This window comes from Micropterus salmoides, unplaced genomic scaffold (genome assembly GCF_014851395.1).
Source record: "Micropterus salmoides isolate LMB-PRFRI ecotype aquatic unplaced genomic scaffold, ASM1485139v1 Ms_hic_scaffold_2, whole genome shotgun sequence".
Lineage (NCBI taxonomy): Eukaryota > Metazoa > Chordata > Actinopteri > Centrarchiformes > Centrarchidae > Micropterus > Micropterus salmoides.
Window position 1 is genome coordinate 27,383,825 of NW_024041150.1, and position 22,656 is coordinate 27,406,480.

General features: G+C 41.3%; 1 protein-coding gene across 1 annotated transcript; it reads left to right on the plus strand.

Annotated features, from left to right (window-relative positions):
* Window positions 1-3,920: 3,920 nt before the first annotated feature.
* On the plus strand, window positions 3,921-21,847 carry ntn5 (netrin 5). The gene is made up of 7 exons (XM_038732869.1): window positions 3,921-4,061; window positions 9,684-11,167; window positions 11,951-12,139; window positions 13,972-14,121; window positions 16,705-16,755; window positions 17,598-17,678; window positions 17,958-21,847. The coding sequence occupies exons 2-7, from the start codon at window positions 9,694-9,696 to the stop codon at window positions 18,551-18,553; spliced, it is 2,541 nt and encodes an 846-aa protein (XP_038588797.1). The 5' UTR covers window positions 3,921-4,061; window positions 9,684-9,693; the 3' UTR covers window positions 18,554-21,847.
* The last annotated feature ends 809 nt before the right edge of the window (window positions 21,848-22,656 follow it).

Below are 22,656 nucleotides of genomic sequence, written 5' to 3' on the forward strand. Positions count from 1 at the left end.
AAGTCACGCAACAAAGGAGAGGTCATGTGATTTAAAACCTTATACCTAAAACATGAATGTAAATATCCTCAAATTTCTCAAATCTCAGGTGATCGTGTTTCTCCAGTATCCTGCAATGATGATATGGAATTAGATTTTTACCCCTTATTTTGGTTTGCTTGTACAGTTACCCTTGTAGTTTAATGACTGCCCCCAATATGTAGGAAAGGATCATACTATGTGAAAATATCTTTGCTCCATCCAAATTCAAATTCGGCATTACTTTCATTTGTAAAGATGTATTTAATTGTTGCATGTTTCCTAAAATTAGGATTTGGATCAATAATTATGCCAAAAAACAAATTGGTTATGATTTAGGGAAACATTGTGGTCTGGATTAAAGCTACAACTTCATTAAGGTTTCAGGACCATCATTGTCATGGTAAACAAGCAGCTATTTCCATTGTTGATCATCAACAGACCTTGTGGCCTAAAAATGAAGGGGCTGTATATGGTTTTGTAGAAAAACATACTATTTGTCTTGTCTATTGCTACTGTGTATTCCTTTGCAAAGCAGTTAGCTTTACAAATACAGTGTCGTCAGCATACATTCACAACTTCATCCTGTGACACGGTTGTGGGAGATGTGGGCTAAATAGTAGGGGACCCAAGGCTGATCCCTGAGGTACAACCGTCTTCCATTAATATTTCCTTTGCTCTGAGTTAAAAATTTGGGACCCTCCTTAAAAGATTATTGATATTTTTGCAGATTATTGTTTACCTTTTTCCTCATTCATCATATTGTGACAACATTAGATTTCGTTCATCTCAGTTCTTAAATGATGTTGTTTCTCAGGCCTTTATAATTCGACATGTCTGTTTCTTGTCTAGAGTTCACTTCTTTCCACATATTTTCATTACACAAGGGTATGTCTTCGTGAATTATTGGATTTTTTCTGCACCTTTGCAGTAAATCTTTCCCTTACAGGAGTGGTGGCAACATTTTTTTCCAAAGGGCCATACAGACTTAGATAAAATAAATAAAGGGCCACACATTGGATGATTAACTTGAAACATGAAACACATCATGTTAAACTACATGAATTTACATGAACAGATTGCTTTACAATAAGCCATTTGCCTGCCCAGAAGGCCTGGTTCCTTGTTTAAAAAAACCTTAATATTACCTTAATAATATGAGTTAATATTACTTGTAAACATGTTATAGCCATTTTCCAGGATAGCCCACCGTCCGATTTGTGGTACCAAATTATGCATTTAAGTTTGTGTTTTTTAGAACATTCATGGTGCTTCTTTCCTCCAGTAATTAAGAAATAAATATATGCAAATAAATAATTTCTATATTGCATCTTCACCTGCATATCTGATCTTTAAACCAAAGAACAATGCCATATTGTAGCACTATAAATATTTCAGCACAACTAATCCATCAAATAAACACCCTTGTATTGTGAAATCTGCTCTTATTCTGTCACAGTGGCTTAATGTTGACTTTTATAATTACACCTCCATGGTATTTTATTTATTATGATTCAAGTCTCTTAGCACACTCTTAGCCGCAGGGTGCAGGCTTTGGCAGTGCAAAGCACCTGTCAAGGACCACCTGAAGTGTTTTGTTAAGCAATTAAACATTTTCTTGTATCATTTTTAGGGATGATTTCTGTTATCAAGTAGTATTTGTGTTATTTCAATCGTTCATTAAATGCTACCAATTTACTTCCACCCCCATCTCAGCTCACTTAATTCTCTTGTGGCTTTGTGTTTATGCTGCCAAAGTGCAATATTGACGCATAAACGTGCCATTTCACCCCTCAATTTACTTTATTGCACTTGTCCTGCGTCCAAGGATAGCATTTCTTAACTGCACTGTAACTAGTAGACACATACACACACGCTCAAACACACACATGCACACAAAGCACACCTGGGGAAACATTCCTCGAGGGAAGTCATCAATCAGTTTTATGGCTTTCTCTGGGAAAGTTCCCTCCTCTCCAATCAAGCGTCTTCCCTCCCTCCACCCGCCTCCTTGATTCTCTTTCTTATATTTCCATCTGTATCAGTTTTGGTTCACATCTGAGAACGATCCACTGCAGCCAATTAACTTCAACCATTTTTCCTATTCCACTGAGGGATAAGTGGAACAAACTGGAGAGTGAGATCTTTGCCTGGACGAGATATATACGAGATAAGACTTCTAAAACTGGCTTTCCCTCCGTGTCCTTAATTTGTCTGCCAGTGGTAATAAACCTGGAGGTGGAGGATGTGCAGAGTGTAAAATAAAATTCCTTAACAAGCCATGCAGTGTTTAATTGTCTTAAAATTCTAGTTTTCTAGAAGGAAAAACTGCCTCGAAAGTAAAAACCAAAACCACTTGTCTCTAAAGCAGATGAACCTGTTCCAGGAAGTTTTCCCACTCAAGTTGGTATGTTTGATTTAGTGTTTTATCCAGAGCTTTGAAACACCAAATACAGTAAAAAGAAAAGTTCTATTTTCAGATAAATTATGACGACAACCCATTTCCTCAATTAGCTTCATATTATGACCAAAGTGATCCTACCAAGAACACAAGTTAAAACAGTTCTGGTTGTTTCAGTTCAGAGATTTTTGTTGATGTGATGCACCTTTTAGTCAACTTTAATTGTTCAAAGCTGTGGCCTTGCTGCCCACAGTCCTGATTAAACTGTTTTTTATAGATTTCAACTCTTAATAAATTATACATATTTCACTTGTTGTTTGTTGCTCATTTAGACAAATATTCAATGTTGCAGAGAAATTTTCATGATTGAAATGTTCAGGGGCTTTAAACAAAATGAGTATATATGAGTGTCAAAAGAAAAAACACTCATTATGCAAAATAGACGTTAAATCATTGACATGAAAGCAGTTTAATGTTGTGGTTGGCTCCCCCAAAAACATTTTTACAGGGAAAAAATGGAAGATACATCTGGAAGATAAACAGAGGAGGGATTCCTCTCTCAGGACAGACAGACATGCAATAGATATGCAGAATATACTCACAACAGATAATAATTTATTCAATTATGAATACAAAATGTATATTGTAAAACATAAGAGGATGGATCCAGGACGACAACTGGACAGCTTCAGGTGTCGCCCACATAGTAGTATCTGAGCCACACAAGCTCCTCTACACCATCCAGACCTGCAGGCCTCAGAGGAATACAGCACTCACGCACGCACACAGAGGAAGAGAGAAAGATTATAACATGCAAACTAGGGAGGGACAGATCAGAAGTTAAAGTTGCAATACAACAATTTAAAAATACTCTAACAAATGAAAGTATAACTGAAGTGCAGAATTATAAGCAGCAACATGTACTAAAAGTATTAAGTAAAGTAGAGTAAGTAAAAGTCCTAAGTGCAGAACAATGTCCCCTGTAATGCATGTTTTTTATAAGCAGATCATGTTTTTGTATGTAAAAACATAATGTTTCATTTTAATGCTTGAGTAAATACAGTTAGGTACTTTCCACTATACTGTACTGTGTTTCTGATTAATGCATTAGACGTTTGTCAGTGAGATTCAGTGAAAACTGGGCAATACTGGGCATTTATAGACAAAAAGATCTATTAGAAAAAATAAAGGCGAGTGGGTCTCACCATTAGACTATCAAAAATAAAAAAAAGTTATCCAAAACATTTACGATAAGAGCTTATCAGCGAGTTTAATAACGTTCTTTTTTGAGTTTGATGGATTCATTTTGCCACGTGAGCCAGTTTGGCAGAGGTGCCCTGCGCCTCAAGCAGGATGTGGCTCCTCTCGAGGTGGATCACTTAAGTTACTATATGGAGAGACGCACCTCCCAGCTGATCCCCGTTAATGTATCTCCCCACACCCCTCCTCCTCCTCCTCCTCCTCCTCCTCCAGTACCCGGTGTGTTGCCCCCTCTCGGTATGTTTGTCTCCTGCTCTGCAAACCTGCTCCTCTGCAGACGCGGGGCTGCAAGTCCGGACACTTGCTGCGCTTCTCTTAATGATCACGAGGGACCGCAGGAGCAGGAGAAGTAAGGAGAAGGGGAATCAGTGGGACGCATATGGTGAGCTCTTGTGGTTTATTTCTTCCTCTTTCACAATATGTATTAGCTGGGATACCTGATGCGTTTGTGAGGATTTTATCTCTGCTGAACTCGCGCGTAAAGAGAAGCAGCGAATGAACGGCAAGTGTGTGTTTGTTTGTGTAGAGGGCGAAGAAAAGTCAGAAATTCACAAGAATTTATTTGCAAAAATGTAACTTAAAAATTTATTTTAGGATGATTTATCACCCTTTGTGTATTTTGGTATAAAGTATCTATTAATTTAATCCGACATGGCTGCACAACTTTATCCATATCCATAGAAATACAGCCGACATGCTTCAATTACTCGGTTTTATTTTCTGTTATTTTTTAAACATAAATATTTGATAATTTACGTTTATTCCACTGTATTTGATACATTTTAGCTCAAATTGGTTGCTAAAATGATGCGTTTGGTGTAGTCTTATTTATGTTTTATTAATTACATTCCCTACAACTCACGTACGCATAAATCTTTGACCTTTTTACTTTAAAAACTAGGACTGAATTCCCTTAAAACTCCTTAGTTTTTACTCAAAGTGTTACTGTCTCTGGGACAATCCCAACTTATTATGACATAATTGTAATACATTCTAAGCACACGTCGTAGCCTATACTTTTGTCGGTGTGTCCTGCGGTTGCGCATTAAATAAATATTAAATATGCAAAAGTAAAATATGAAACTAACACGGGTTTTAATTAGTTGGACTGGGTTTAGATTACAAAAGAGTCCTTAATGCCAAACAGATAAGACTAACAAGATTTGTTTTTAAATCTGAATGAAGTTGTTTGATCAATCTGTGATAGCCTAACACTGTAAATATTATTCCTTCCCCCTGTGAGATAAAGATAATTGACTGCGGCCAATTTCTGTTTAACAAGTACAATTAGCTCTGCAGAACGGAGGCAATTAGTCTCCGGGCTTCACTGCTCTTGCCAAAGTAATCAGACTAAATATGATAACCATTTGTGTTTAATCAGCCCAGGCAAGTGAATCATTATTCTCAGGTCCATTAAATGCAACGCCCGCAACCTGCGTGTGACTGTAGGCTGTTTGCCTTTTAAGGTCCGTCTGTGGTTTATTCGTTTCCCTAAAATCCCTTCGCAGCACTTGTTGTCCAAGAGAAAATATACCACCGTGGGCTATTTGCTTTAACAGACATATGAGATTGCTCCTTTTATTTTAACGATACAGGGGCGTTAATGCCTAAGACATGACGTTTTACAGTAGGGACCTTTAGTGTATTTAATTAAAACAGGCTGTTATGTATTTTTTTAATAATCTGATAACCCATTTTAATAGTAAATTAGCCAACAAAAATAACTGGTGCTTTTTATTTGTTTTGTGCTCATAAAGGGCACAGCCTTGGAGTATTTTTGTGTTTTTGTTTTACCTCCTGCTCCTCTTTATTAACCCTGATTTAATTGACACACAATTACAACCAGGGGCCTTACTTGTGCTTCCATCATGCCCGAGGTTGTCTTTGGCGTGACTGCAACATGGAATCACAATGATTTCATTTCCATCTGTTTCTCAATATCAACATGTGAAGCTGGAGCTGCTGGAGAGCGTCCTGCCAACTTGTATGAGGCTGTAAAGGGGGGAGAATTGACAGGAAACCCCACTTTCAAATATCAAGTGGGTGACATGTGTTTTTTTATTCAAAAATGAAGTAAGCAGGTCTTGTGGGTCAGTGCAGAGGCAGAGACTCCCTCCATGTGGAGGTGCAGTTGGCCCCCGGGGGCCCCGCACATGCAGCAGATTGGCAGTTTGTTGGAGGTGCAAACATAAAGGACAGAGGCCTTTAGCTAAAGATACAAGCGGTGATAATCCATTTTGTGCTGTCTGTTGCTTTCACCTCGCTGGGCTGCCCCACTAAAATTAGATTATTACACCTAAAACAGAACTCGTGGAATCTGCTCCGTGTGGAATAACACACACATGGGCTTCAACTGCGCAGGCAGGAATGCAGTTTGAGAATACAGACCGCATACGTAGCCTTTCTCTTCTCACCCGAAGCCCAGTGTTGTATTTCTGACCAGCTGAGGACAATTGCAAATTAACAAAGGTGTCAGTGTGATAACATGCACCAACAGGTGCCTTGGTCCAGCTTCAAACATACAGGCTATAAGAGAGAGCTTATATAATTGATCATATTTATTTAAAGGCTCCGTGTCTTACAGCAGAGCTGCAATGTAGGACCCTGAGAAATCGTCCCAGCGACTATTGGCCTGATATAAAACTGTCTTTTTAAACTGCCCTATTCATTTGTACAAACCCCAATTAAGTCTTTTGAAACTTATCACAAAGTAGTAAGGCAATCTGAATTTAACATATTTTGCCTCTGTCTCGCTGTCCCAGGGCTGTTGCCCATGACGAGGAATGTTAAAATGTGTGAGACAGGCCAAATCCAGCTCATCTGCTCGCCAGGACAGCTCCAGACCCAAACAGGCCCACAGCTCTCAAGTGTGAACAGGCCAAAGAGAGTTAACAGGTAGCAAGAGAGAAAACCACACACAAGAGGTTTCCACGCTTTATTTTAATAACTTAAAGTCCTAATTTCCTGCTAAAACACAATGAATGAGTTCATTGCAGCAGAATAAAGTTTTAATAGTGTACATGCATGGGTCAGAACGCTGTTAAATCCCTCGTGCTGCTACTCCGTGCCTTTCCTCTTAGATTATCTGCCTTATGCAGTACATTAATATGTAAAATCTACAAATAGGCACCAGAAACAAAAGTAAAGTAATTACCAAAAAACTAACCACGGGGTAACACAGCTACAAGCACATGCAAATAAAAATCTCCTTCATGCTTTCCTGTGCATTTTCTAGGTTTTATAACCTACCGGAGTCACATTTCTTTCAGATAACCATACCTCTTAAAAATATAGTACTTGTTAGTATAACACTGGCTTGATTATAAGATTTCAGTTAAAATCTTCTTTAATTCATAAGACAATAAAACTTCCAACAAACACCAAACCATAAAACAATGCATTTGTTTCTCCCCCTGACATTAACATTTTGGCGTAACCAGGCACATTTCAGCATGATGAAGAATAGAAGGTGAATTACATTAGGGGAATAAATAGGGACTGCAGAGCACGAACTCTGTTCGACTGCTGTAAACATGCCCCCAGGTTGTCAGCAAGTATTTTTCCAGCCCCTTGCCAGCCAAGCATAGCTGCTTCTAAAGATCATCCGCCGGAGATGTTGATCTCATCTTACCACTATTTGGCTGTATAAGCTTTTTGAAAGACATATATTGCTGCCAAGTTATTTCAAAACCTTTTCTCTGAAGCCTAATGTCTCCAAAATTGAGGCGTATTTGTTGTGTTTCCTTTCTCAATACGAGGTTTAGTGGGGAGGAGGATAAGTGGGTGAGGGGCTCTTTCAAACACATATTATCTGAAGTCAGTAGCCTATGTGTAGATAAAATATGTGTTTTTGCCTTTTCTTTTCATCAAACGGCGCTTTACAGAAAATGCTGCTCACCTACAGCATGTTCCTCCGACACTCCGGTTGTGTGAATTTATGGAAAGCGGCAGAGAAAAACCGTTGAAACCATATCCGGAGGGTTACGGTGGCGGTGCCAGACAGATGATCTGGTTTCGGATGGAGAGTCTGGATTTGGCCTAGAGGGGCGCATTAAAAACCTCAGGGGCCTCTCTGAGATGAGCATCCATTTATCAAAGTGGTTGTAATGGGCCGATGTTTAATTAGTCATGTAATGTGACAAAGACAAGAGCAAGTGCATGTCATGGGAATGTTAAACAACCGCCCCCTTTCTCTTCGAGCCTCGTGTGTTTCACTCGCCCTAACCCTGATCCCCCACCCGCCTACGCTTACTCGCCATTCCTCATCCAGAATACATTCTTCCACCACTTCGCTGAATCCTCTAATAACCTTTACCCCGCTCACAATCCCTTTCACACTGTCTTCCCTTCTTATCCAGCCAGGACACTGACACCGTATGAAACAGGAGACCTAATTAATCACCCGATCAACTTATAAGTCCTGCTTTTTATCAGTGCGTTCAGATTCCCGGGGGGCATGTCTTGACATGCCAGGAATGACCAACCGAGGCATTCTGGACCCCAGGAATGTGGCTCGATGGCACCAGGGTCACAGTCACACCGCTCATCACTGCACTCTTTGCTTGTAGCGTTTCCTGTAGCAACATCACAAATAAGGTTGCCTGATATGCCTGATCTTGGCTTTTGTCCTCAACCAGGTTTGGTTTATCCACTTTCTAGCATGTCTATGCTTTTGGAGGCCTTTTGGAGCAGAGCAGCTTGTCCGAGGCAGCAGACCTCCTCACATGCCCCTCAGAGCTGTGTGGTCCCCGAGGGAAGCCTCATATTTCGGTCGTTGGCTAATTGAGCGGGATGACGCGGCCCGGAGAGGATCTCAGCCCCGTCCTCTCCTACGGGTTTGGTTTATGAAGCCCTGCTGACTTTGCTGTCAGTGTCAAACGCTTGTTAGGACATCATCAATCTCGGAGCAGTTAAGATTATTCCCAGAACAGAATGAAAGGGGCAGGTGATAGATGGGCAGGCGGACGGAAGAGCAAGGGAAAGTTGTTTGAAAATGTGGAAGGAAGGTAGTTATTGATGAGAAAATGACAGTCCTCTTAGGAAGGAAATAAATAAGAATGACCCAAAAGTGGAAGGCGTTGAACTTTCTCAGCAAGAAACAAGTAAAAGAATTGCTTGTTGGGAATGTGCTTCTGGGCTTCATGTGAGCAGTAAAAACCATAAATCACTGGTTCCCGAGCAAGTACACACATTGTTCGTTTTGTCCACATGCCAAAATTAACGCTCTCGGGTATCAAAACTTGACAGAGGAATAAATTACTCTCATCACCAGTTGTAACAGAGGGGAAGGGATTTGTTCGCGCTGTGGACGTACACAAGTCTGTGTTTGTCTTTACCACGGAAGTATCCGTGTAGGGGCTCAAACCGAACACACATTTCCACCTATAAATCATTTCCTACCATCCTCAAGACTAATCTCCAACTCCTCTCCTTCCCTCCCCTCATTTCGTTCTGTCTTTTTTCTCATACCCCTCTTTTCTGCTCGATAACACACCACTCATGCTCAAGCATCTCGCTCGCCTGCAGCACTGACCAACGGTGAAGTGATTTGAAAAGGAGAGCCATAAACGTGATGGATGTGGCCCAGCTCAGGGTTTAGCCCCAGCTGTCGGGCATGTTTTTTGTCATTTCAGACAAAATGTGCGCCCTTCTTCACCCGCTCTCACCAACCCTTTTCGGGGGTTAAGGGGAGTTTGAAGACGAATGTGTTCTTAAAGGCTGTCAAGGTCATGGGTTCAAACCAGTGGCCGACAGTACTGTGAAGATCGGGGATTACATTTTTACAGGATGAGATCTTCTACCGAAAGCCAATAAGATGCAGTTGAAGTGATGCAGTAAGCTGGTATCGTGTGTTTTCAATAAAGGCACAGGTGGTCTATCTTAGATTTCCTTCTTTGGCTTCGTCATATAAATCAATCACTTTGTGGGGTTTTTTTTTTTTGGTTTTATGATCTAGCTCCCATGGTTTTATTTTAAAAATCATTTAAATTTTTTTCTTCCACAGGCTGGATGACATGATGTTACTGCCCTTTTCCCCTCCCCCCTACACCTCTCTCTTCCCTGTTTTCCTTCTACTCCTCCTTTTCCTTCCTCCATCCCTTGTCTCCTCTTCCCTTTCCCACACGCCGTTGAGCTGGACTTCGCCTCATGACCCCTGCTACCAACTAGACGGCCGCCCACGACACTGTCTGTCGGAGTTCATCAACGCCGCCTATGGCATCCCCGTGAATGCTAGCCACTCGCTACAAGGGCCTGATTATGACAGCAACATCACCACCTTGACGGACCTCCACAACCCCCACAACCTCACCTGCTGGATGGCCCACAGAGGTCCTGACACCGGAGAATGGGTCCTCACGCTACCTCTGGGCCGCCGCTTTGAGATCACCTACATAAGTTTGCAGTTCTGCCAGCAGGGGGAGCCATCAGACCCCATCTCTATCTCCATCCTCAAGTCGATGGACTATGGGCGGACCTGGAGACCAATGCAGCACTACTCCAGTGACTGCCTTGGGAACTTCGGGCTGCCCTCCCAGACGGTGGCCCAGACAAGGCACCAAGAAACAGAGCCGCTCTGCTCAGACCCTCGCCCACTGCAAAAGCAAAGGGGCGGCATGGTATTGGCCTTCTCCACCTTGGACGGACGGCCATCCTCTCCTGATTTTGACCACAGCCACACCCTCCAGGACTGGGTGACGGCCACGGACATCCGTGTGGTCTTCCACCAGGTGTCCAAAGACGCCAAGGTGGGCAACATGGATACGAAAGAAGAAGCACGATGGCGTGATGGTGCAGAAGATGACAGAGGGACTGGGCTTCTGAGGTGGAGATCGGGCCACAAGGGGCGCACTGGAGATCAGGTCGCCAAGTTAAACACAGATAATACACTGGCATTTTTTGAAAGGGAGACAAAAAACTCAGAGATAAGGGGGGGGAACAAAGGGGAGAAAGTGGACAAACATGGAAGGAAGGGTCATTATAAAGGGTCCAGTCAGGACGAAGATGGACACAATGTGACCAGCAAAGAAGGGGGCGATAGTTTTAGTTCGGACACATTTGCTTCATCAAAGAAAGGCGGGAAAGGCAGAGGGCGAGGCCGCAAGAAGGAACACAATCATTGGCTGCCTTGCCCAAATGGAGACTGCAATTGGACAGTTGAGGGGCAGAGCAGGAGCAACAAGGGGCGGGAACTGAGGAAGAGGAGGAACAATATGCTCAACACAAAGCAAAGCTCCAGGAATCTGCAGGTGGCCCCACCCTCTGCTTTTACCTCTGCTGTCCGAGCTCCTCTAGCCCTCTCTGACCTGCAAGTTGGCGGCCGGTGTAAATGTAACGGACATGCTTCCAGGTGTCGGCGTGACGACACAGGCCGAGCGATGTGCGTGTGCAAGCATCACACAGCAGGGCCAGACTGTGACATGTGCGAGGATTTCTACTGCGACAGACCATGGCATCGAGCTACACCCACACACCCAAACCCCTGTGTTGGTGAGTCCTGGATTCTTTTGCTGAATGAAAATGTAAAAAATGTGTTATGTTATTTACACATTGCATGTCTTGTCATGGTTTTAGATAACAAAATAAACATACGCAACACAAGACATACTACAAAAAGAAACTACAACCACACAAAAGGTAGAAAGGGGGGGTGTCATGTTCTATTTAGTTATATAGGTTTTTTTTACTTTCCTATAGTATAAATGTCTCTGATCCATTTAAGTGATACTCCAGAGATACAGCACTGCCCCTCCATAAAGCTGGGGGACAGATACAATCTTTGCATCATTGCAGCAGAGGACAAAATGGATCCCACTTTTCCCATAATGCACGTGTCTTTATAGACCCTCACTGAGTGAATACCCATGTCTTTCAAACTCCACACTGACACAGGCTTTCTGCTATAAACGAGTAGTCTCCAAGTCCAGTTGAGATAACATCATCAGGGTTATTTTCTCAGCCACAGAAGAAACGATACACCTGTTTTAGTAGAACTCCGCATGACAAGAAAACTGAACTTTATAGCTTGGCTTGTCCCCACAGACACATAAAGTCTCTCTCTCTCATTTCTTCCTGTCATTTTTCTGCTGTCGACTCTCTAATAAAAGCATAAAATGCACCAAAAATACTTTAAAAAAGAGATGAACTCCAAAGAAGTCACATGTGTGATGGCATCTTCATTACTAACCAACACAACAATCCAAAACATTGGATATGAGATCCTGTGATGATCATTTTCTTTATTGGTATTTATTATTTCTCTCCCATGTCCAGCCTGTGAGTGTAACGGCCATTCAAACAAGTGCCGCTTCAGCATGGAGGTGTTCCAGCAGTCGGGCCGGCGTAGCGGAGGTGTGTGTCAGAAGTGTCGCCACCACACGGCCGGGCGCCACTGCCAGTACTGCCAGAATGGATACACTCGCGACCACAGCAAGCCGTTGAACCACCGCAAGGCCTGCCAATGTAGGTCACTAGATGTGTGTTTACAGTATGAGTGTGTGAAGCGGAAGAAGGAAGTGTATTATTGTATTTGTGCATGTGTGGGTGAACAACATGTAACTTTGATAACTAACTGTGCATTCCTGAAAGATGAAAAGCGTGTGCGAGGCAGTGTTTATGTCTGACGGGCTGACTACATGTCTCTGTGTGCCCACTCTGTCTCAGTCCGGGCGTATAAGTGTTTATGGGGTGGTTACATTGTGAGAGTGGGCAGCTATTCCTGTTAGCGATGCACACACAAAAACACACGCACCCCACTGAGCTGCCACCTGTAACCCCATCATTACCGCAGGTTGGCATCTGCCGTGACCCCTGACCTTTGACTGGTCACATGTCCTAAGGGACTGTGACACTCTGGCATGCTCATGGGGAAGCTTGACCACAGGCGTAATATATCCAAAGTTAATGGGCTCCCTTTGAGCTTGACACAGAGATGAAAAAAAATATGCCAATATTAAACATCCCCATGTTTTATCACTTTTTATGCATGAAACAAAAGCAAACTGTAAATTTTCTACCACACAGTCTTACATCTCAGCTTTGATTTAGTGATGCTATATTTCACAGAGTTAGCCTTCAGCGACCAATTACTCATTTTCTCCAGTCAGGTTGTTTGGGCTCATTGTAAGGATTTGTGTAAACATTACTAGACTGTGAACAGAGCTGCTGAAGTGCGGCTTCCTCTCTCTATCTGTCTTCTCTCATTGGGTCTTATCCTGTGAAAGCACTAGTAAATAAAAAGCTTTGCAGTGTAAACCATAGCAAATCCAGGCAGTAATCATTATACAGCATCACAACAGCCAACATTAAGAACAAAACAGAAAATTTAAGTTTAAGTATGGGATTGGTCTCCATCTTGATAAAGACTGATGGGCTAAAGCCATCTGGGAATAAGTCCAGGTCCTTATTGTTCTATCCCTGATAAATGCTGATATATTAGTGTTGTCAGGGAACAAAATCATCCCTGTCATCACGTGATATTCAGTTGATAGCCCAATGGAGGAATTTGTCTTTGTTTACCCAACAAGACAGCGACAAAATAGATTTTATGGTGTGAGTACAGGTCTCGGGTCTTTTCTCAAGGACACTCCCTCCGGACGGATGCTGTCGAGGAGGATTAAATCTGGGTCCTGTTCTTGATGGATGGTCTTCTGTTGACCTGTCTGTTGTTTGTGCAGTAGTCACAGGCACATGTTCTTGCTTAATATATCTTTAACTTGCTTTCTCGATGCCCGCTCCTCCACAAAGCCATGGCACCTCAACCAAATACACTTGCTTGCCCATTTCATATTCATACAAATGAAACACATTTACATGTGGAAGCTCCCCATCGCAACCACAGTCGTCTGCGGTTGGCCACTGATATCCCTCACTGGGTTTCTGAACCACCAAAATGACTACTACTTGAAAGCTGCACTACTTTGTATGGCGAATTGTCGCATCTGCAGTTCCCTCTGGTCTATGGAGCATTTTAGCATCTTTTAATGGGAGTAACAAACCAATGTACGCTACCTGCCCAGCACCACAAAGCAGACAGGCAAAGTTAGCTAATGAACACGTTGGAGCATTTAGCATCTAAAGAGCCAGAAATTTCCCTCAGAAGTGGGTAGTGACTAATACAGAGATAAAAGGAGGGTGTTGCTAACGCTTCACTACATTAACTCCAAAGGTGATAACTTGTCTATTGGACTTTCAGCTTGGTTTGTTGCCCCCAAGTAGCGCAAAGAAATAATTAATTATTGCTACCTCAAGGCTAGTCAGTATCACATCTGTGAGCTTCTCATTCTCTTTTTCAGCGTGTCAGTGCCATCCTTTGGGAGCAGTGGGTAGCTGGTGTAACCAGACATCAGGTCAGTGTCTGTGTCGAGAAGGGGTAACCGGCCTCAGGTGTAACCGCTGTGCCCCGGGATACAAACAGGGCAAGTCCCCCCTGCGGCCCTGCATACGTAAGTCACCTACTAGGATCAATGTTTATTCAGAATCTACAAATAATGGCAGCTGTCTCCGAGAAGCAATGGCAGAAGGAGCATGACGTTTAGCCCCGAAAACACATTTGGAGAGGAGGTCCCCAATCCCCGAGTCTGATTTGCCTAAACTTAACCAAAATTTTACCATTAAGGGGACACATCAGAAAACAGTCTTGCATTTATGATTATCAACCGTGCGTCCAATCAGAAAATATGGGTAGCTTTGGAAGTCAGTTCCAGCCGATTTTGTTGTTTATGTTGGATGACTTGTTTTAATATGGATTATGAGTCTTAACTTATCTGTACAAAAAGTTATCTTTGTGTTTGATGCATGTAATCTTAAATAAAATAAATAAATCACAGACTTTTAATAGTTAGTTGTCAGTCATGACAAAGTTAATTTCTCCTTCAACCTGATTCGCTTGTGGCCTAAATGGATTAAACCTCCTATCAAGCTCCCTGAGCCTTTATCAAGTAGTAGCTCAATATAAAAGGGGCCGCTGCTGTCCAGACTAATTTGAACCAATCTCCCAGCGTGTCCCCTTTTCATCATCCCTCGAGACGGTTTCCATAGCAGCGTTAACATGAGCTGACCTCTACAGGGAAACCTCATCTCCAGCTGATCTGTGATCAGCGTCAGATCAAGTGGATTGTTGCTACTCATATCTCTTTGCCTGGCCAACACTGAACTTCAGCAATGAGCGCTAATCCACGTGTGCTTCCCGGCTAATCGTACGAGTGCCGACAACTACACAGGCACTGACTCTGTGTAAGCCCCAATCAGGTGACATAGGGAGCCAGAGGCGGCGAGCTTCACACCTGTTGTGCAGCTCAAAACGTCCCCCATCACAGGGCCCAGACTCATAACTCTCCCAGTGAAAGGAGTGAGTGAAAGAAAACCTTGTTTGTTTTTACTGCCAGACCATCTCAGGCTATGTTTAGCATCTCCCCCCACCACCACCTCTAACACCTCCTCTCATCAGACAGACGAAAAGGCACGCAGCGGCACAGGCTAAACTTAAAGTTAGCCTCCACTGAACTTTTTTATCTGCACCATGAGCAGCACAGGAAGTCCACATGTTTAAATGTGTCTCTAAAGTCCTCCTATACAAGGGTAAAACACAGTAACTACATATTTAGGTAAAGACAGACAACAAGCCAACCAAAGCAAGAGAGTAAAAGGATAGCTTGTGAGATAGCCACAGTTAGCTAAAGCTAAAGCTAAAGCTAAAACTTAATTTACTTACTGCTTACTTATTGTTAACTGTAAATGAAAAATATCCATTTTGAATAACTGACTTACTAATCTTGGCAATTCACTTGGTTTTCCACATAATAAATTGAGGCTGTAGCTGAATCCAACCATGATGGAGAAAACCCGCAGCTAAACTCCTGCTAAGCTAACGTAACCAACTTGTTGTGATTCAAGTGAAGAGCTACCTTTGAATTTACTTATAAATTATATCATTGTAAATTAATTTAATTTAGTTTAATCTCAATAATAGGAGGAAAGACACCTGGCAAACAGTTACATTTAATTTCTATGGCCTACGAAACATAAATAATCAATAAAATAAATGTTCTTAAACAAAATAGTTGTACATTTTGATGGTACTGCATTTAAAGGTTATCCAAAGTGCAGTAACTGCATTTTAGGTATTATACAGTATATGTTATAGTCAGATTTTGATCAGATATCTTGGTTCAAATCATAATTTGTCCCCATTTTATAGACTGTATTCCAAAGTTTGTGTACAACTGCTTGTACAATATTTTAAGTCACACAGGAACATTATATATTCCTCACAGCAAGAAATTCAAATATGTTTTATCTTTGTATCAGTAACAAAAACTCTGGTATTGTGTAGGTGCACTAGTATATAAAAAATTCGGTACCCATAGTCCTGCATCCCTCATTTGCCTAATTTTGACATCTCACATAATTTACATAAATATATATAGGCTACGCACAAACCCACAGGACCTTCCCGTTTTTTAAAAGTGGGGACAGTCAGCTGGGTGGGGGTGTAGGGTATCACTGGCCCAGTTGTGTCAGAGAGGACAGGACATGGATGGGGGAAAGAGTGTGTGACCTTAGTAAAATATGGCTGCGCTCTCTCTCTCTCTCACACACACACACACACACACACACTTTTATAGGAGGCCTGGATAATGTATGTGCAGACCAGCAGGTTGTTCACACACACTCACACACACTCACACACACTCAGGCAAACTTTATTACTCCTTCTGTTTAATGTTTGAGACAAAACGAGACAAAAAGTGATAGTTTGACCTTACTAAATTACAGAAAGTAAAGTGTGTGTCTTTGTGAGCGTCAGAGAGTGTGTTTTCCAGCCCATAAAAAAGGGACCACACGCACTCACTTTTGACACTTGCTTATCTTCTGTGCAGACATGCCCCACGCACCGAGAGGCATTCAAGCATAGTGTGCATAACACACGCAGTCTGCAACAACCTGACAGCTCATGTAGGTAGGCTGAAGCGCCTCTCTGTGTGTCTTTTCCTGTCACCTGTCTGAAACTGTGTTTATGTTTGCAGGAATTCAAGAGGTCGCTCCGACCCCAGTGTACCAACCTCAATACAGCATAGGTGAGAAATGACACTGGCTTAAATATTATAACCTATCAATAAACACACATAGTAGGCTACCTGCATTTTTCCACAATGATTTATCATATTTATATTAAGTAGGGTTGGGCAATATGACAATATATACAGTGAGATGAAATAGTTTAAATGGAAAATCTACCATCAGACTATTTATACAATGGTAAAGTAAGCCCATACTGTTGTTATTGTATGTATAAACAGCAAGACCTTGATAAATGATTTAACCATTTCCTCTAATGTTAGGTGTATGATAATGGCAATCTATTTTTCTTTCAGCCCAACTACAGATTCATCACCCCCATCTTATATCTATTTATCTCTTTTGATCTTGTTGTAAATCACCTGGTTATAAAATGTGCTAGACAAAATGTATATTCTTATTTAGAGACTCAGAAGTGAAAATAATGCCTTTACCACAATAACAGAACAGTTGACTCTGTAAACTTCCTTTTAAACCAGTTGATGTCCTCTCGTGTACAGCATGCATATTTAAAGCACTTCTATGGAATCATATATCAAAATAAAAAACTTCTCTGAAGCCTTGCCATGGGCCACATTTTTTTTAATCAAGGGGTCCTTGAATTGAGAAACTGTTTCGGGAGCTCCTGCTGTGTCTCATCATGCAGTAGCTAACCACTCCCTCCTAGTGGCGGCTTGAGGAATGTCCCACCTGCTGCAGCCGAGGTCATCTGTTAGTCACAGGATACTGTGATGACAAATACAAGCAGCCATATTGTAATTAGGGGAAAAGACATGTGCTGATATGCCTGCTATGAAATGATACCCTCTCATTTGATGCATTCTCGCTCCCTCTGTTATAGCGGAGGAGTGTGTTTCATACTGCCAGCCCTCTCAGGTTAAAGTCAGGATGAACTTGGAGACCTATTGTCTCAAGGACTACGGTTAGTGTTGTGTTTTTTTTAAGTTATTACCTTGTCAAAAGTGATAATTTAGAAATATAAAACAAATGTATTTACGTATAAAATTAATGCAATTTTAATCAAATGTAAACTACTGTAAATTTAATGACTGAAACCAAATTTGTATCATGTAAAACCTAAATATTTAAAGTAAAGATTAAAAGAAAGAAAATAATTGAACAAAATTATGAAAATATATACATTAATAATTATATAATTTAAACAGTGTTATTCTATATATTGCATCTCTGTCTTTGCCAGTGCTGAAGGTGCAGGTGAGAGGAATGGAGCGTTCAGGTCCCTGGTGGCAGTTCTCCATCTCAGTCCAAACCGTCTTCCGCACAGGGTCCACCTCCCGCGTTCGTAGGGGCCCCCACTCCCTCTGGGTCCCTGACCGCGATCTTGGCTGCGGCTGCCCCGCCCTGCATGTGGGCCGGACCTTCCTCCTGATTGGTGCAGAGGAAGGGCAGCGGGGCTGGGGGCCTGAGGAGAGTCGCCTGGTGGCAGACCGCTCCACCCTGGCCCTCCAGTGGCGGGAACACTGGAGCCCCAAACTGAGGGGCTTCCGGGGGCAGGACAAGAGGGGCCGCTGCCCGCCAAAATCCCCCAACAACCACCAGCACCACCATCACAGGGAACAAACAAAGCCCCAGTCTGGGTACATCCCCCCTCACCTGCTGACTGAGAAAGACACGGAGCCTCGCAGTGTGAACACACACTCTGTGAACGTGGCTGACACTCAGACCTCAGTGGTGCTGCACACACACTCTCACACAGACGCTGAGGTCAAATCCACAAAGGCAACCTCCTCGCCAACTCTACCCTTTCTGGTGTGCTCTACTCAAGGTCCTGGATGAAAAACAAAAACCACAAGGAGATAACAGGAGTTTTTATAATCCACTTTCTGGATATTCTGCAAAAAGAGAAAAACTACAAGAAAAGTGCTCTTTTTTTACAGTTTCTCCTGAAGGTTTCAGGAGAAACAGGCCTGACTTTGCTTCAGTGAAACTCCACAACACACATAAACACTAACACCTGTTATGTGATGTTCAAACGCTTATCTAAAAATGTGAAGAAACACACATTTCTTGTTTTATCTTTTATCTTGGAGGGTAAAGGTCAACTTTCAATGATAAAAATATTCTAAAATTCAGCACAATTGGTGCTATTTGAAAAATTTTAATTTTAATATTTTCTTCTAAAGAAGCTTTTGAAAATTAAAATCTGACTAAACTCTGACTGAAATGCCATGCGGTATTGTTGTCTTATGAGGACATGTTTTAAGTATTGTTTGAATCATATTTATTCATTTCACACACACACAAAAATCAAGAGAGAAAACTCACCATCTAAATAAATAACTTAAAATACTGAATGTGCAGATTTAGCAAAATTATTAAAAGGGTAAAATTTCTACCTCACATTAGACATACAACAAAATGTAAAAGTTTTTTCAGAAATGTGATGTTTCCTTTTTTAAATAAAGAGTGGCCATGGTACATACATATTTTTTTACTTCAAATCCATACTATATCCTTGAGTTTGTATTTTTATTTCTCATATTTAATTTTGAAATTAACATATATTTAAATAAAATGTAATAGTCCTCACCAAGAAAAAAAGTTTTAAAAAAATTGTTTTTTATTTCCTGGGAGCAATAATAACAACCAATGTTTTGAAACAGACCCCAAGTTTTTAAATAATATATACATAGGCATCCACCAAACAGTTGAGACGCTCACAATATAGCATTAATTATACTAATAATATGAATAGATTCTTGGGAATTTTTTAGTATAAGGGCCAGAAAAGTGCGTGGCCTAGCACCAGAACATTTTTAGTGTCCATCTACTATTTGTAAAACAGAATAAAAATCTGAATTACAAACCATGTACTGTTACAATGCTAGTAACATGTTTACCAACATATGTCAATTTATTACCATGGAATTCGTAGTAATACTGGCATTCTTTCTACATATTTATTCTAGATATTTACCATATTTACAGTACTTTGAAAACATCTCAGAAAATGGTGAAAAATCTTACTGGTAAATATTTTCATAAAACATATTATGAAATAACGTTTGTTTTTAGACAATAAAAACTCATTCTCACTCACTCAATGATTTCTGCATATAAATAATAGAATAACATTAAATGCATGATATTAACAACAACTAATTACCAAAAAAAATTTTTTACTTGTAGCAGATTGTTAATTTGAAATACATTAGCTTAGCTTCACTTGCTTTACCATAAAATAACAAAATACCTGTTTGAAAGACTTTTATTGTTGTACAAAATTAATCAGTTCTGTTCAGTAATACCTCTGAAACTACAATTTGTCAAAAAAATTAATATTAATATGGAAAATTCCACCAAACATAGTATTCATGTCTGGACTAACCATTTTGGTAACCAACTTTCTGTAAGGAGGCAAACTGAAAATGCATATTATATGTATGTATATGTATTTCTTAACTAATGCTCCAAACCTAGTATTGCGCACCTGTATTATATCCACAACTTACATTATTCTCGAATAGACTCTTTTCTGGATTTTCCCTCTTCACAGGTCACTCACACACACACACACACACACACACACACACACACACACACACACACACACACACACACACACACACACACACACACACACACGCCTTGCCTTCACACTGTACATTATTTGGGGAAATTGAAACTATCTACAATCTGCTCCCTCATTGGACAGCTGACACAGAGACCAAACTAACTTCAACCTCATTTCCTAACCATATAGGAATCCACAGATAGACCGTCAGGAGCCCAGATACGGATCTAAAAAGCATCGGTCCAGCCTGTCGTCATGACTTCTGTTTCCATTTGGAAGACATGGCGGTATAGCCCAGGGGAAATGGTGTCAGTGGCCGGGGAGGTACATTAAGACAGATGGACGAGCTCCTATTTGTTGAGCAGCCATGTTGTTTTGGTAGCGGCCGGGTCAGTGATTGGCTGTGCCGCTGTTTTGGAGCCTGGGATTGAAAATAAAATGAGAAAAATAGACTCGCTGACTGATGACACTGAGGGAGTGTCAGTGGGCTTGGTGTTTTTATACTCATGAGGTCCAGATGTCTTCACAAGCTTCTTCATGGCCACATAATTAACCAATAGAAAATATACTGAAAAGATTTTGTTGAATCAGGATCGTGATTACAGGATTGTAATCTTGTTTACTTAGGAAACTGTTAGCAAGTAAAGAAAATCATAAGAGAAATCCTCCAATATTTTGCTGGTCTATACCGAGTACTTAGTTATAACGTCACAAGGACGATCGGCTGACCAAAAACCATTTAACAATGATAATACTTACCAGTAGGACAGGGGACTCATTACATTCTGTGTTGACACACATCCTCAATGTTGACACTAAGCTGCAGAAGGGAACATAACTCTCAATTATAGCAATTATAGCTCTGCCCCAAAAAATTATGCAAGCAAGACCTATGGCTTTTTTGTGCTTGTTTTTAAAATGATCAATAAAACAATTATTTTAAATGTGGGTATTAACCTTATAAGATGGGTGCACACCTGCAGCTGTAAACATTATCTATCTAGTACACAAAAAAGTATTAAAATATGTTGTCAAGATCATGACCAGAACAGATGCGTTTTATTTGTTTCAAAGTATCATAAATGCTGATTAACAGCTGAAAAGGCAAACTTTAGGCTGCACTGGTCAATATTTTTAGACTAACAATGGATCACATGACTATGCTAAATGTGAAACATGTTGCTTGTAGCTAACACCGGGATTCCCCTCAGGTCAGCTTTTTAGCGTCCATTAGCTCATTGCTTTGCTTCACTCTTGCCGCTCTCATCACCGTCTGCTGATTTAAGCAAGAAAATATCTATTAAGCCTACTGTATGCTCCCTGTGCTGAACCAAACAACAGGCAGACAAAGTTAGCCACTAGCTGGTGAACATAGTGGAGCATTTAGCAGCTTAAGAGCCTGATATTGTTTCTCAGGAGTCGGTGGAGACCAAAAACAGAGCTAAAAAGAAAGTGAAAATTGGACTCAACACGTGTCAGCTGGCCAGAAACACTACTCCAAAATGAATGATAGCATTGCTCCATAACTGCTGGATTTGCAAATAAAAATATTTCTATAAAGGTGATAATATGTCAGTGTTGTTTTTACAGCTTATTTCCACCACCAGTTTGATACTAGCCTCTCTAGTGCGAATGTGGCATTTGAGGAATGTTTAACTAGTGGTCTGTTGTTCGGGTAAGGTTAGCATTAGAACAAGTTGTAGGTAAAGAAAGCATAATGTTAGGTAACCTTAAAAATTCAAAGACAAAAACTGGAAAAAGTTCAAACAATTAAGACTGAATGTGATTCATTTTAATGGATGAAACCCAGCAGCAACACAGCGGCTATAACAGTTAAGCATATACAGTAGAGTGCAGGGTTACTGCTCACATCCCCACATGTATAATACAAACTTGTGTGTGTGTCAGAGGGAACGAGAGGGGGGAGGGACAGACAGTGTGTGTGTGTCAGTACATGCACAATCATGTCTTAGAGGCAAAATATCTGTCCTGTGTGTGTGTGTGTGTGTGTGTGTGTGTGTGAGAACGTGAAGCACCTGCTGCGTTGCTGCAGGAAGCACCTGTCAGCGGTCGTCTCCTCAGTGCAGCCTCTGTCGACATGAGGGTTTGATCCTAAAACTCCCCAAACACACACACTTACACAGACACTAACAGACAACTTAAGCCCGCAGCTCGTTTTGCTGCAGGGGGGAGGACATCATCTGCTGCTTTGTTCACTTTAAACGACAGCACACCCTTTTCTGAAGTGATCAGCTTGTTCTCTCCGCAGTGTGTGTTTGTGAGTGTGTGGTATTATGTTTACAACCTGCTGAGGGTGAGTTTTACGAGAGGTGACTCCTCTGGCACTGCAGCCAAAGCCAAAGTT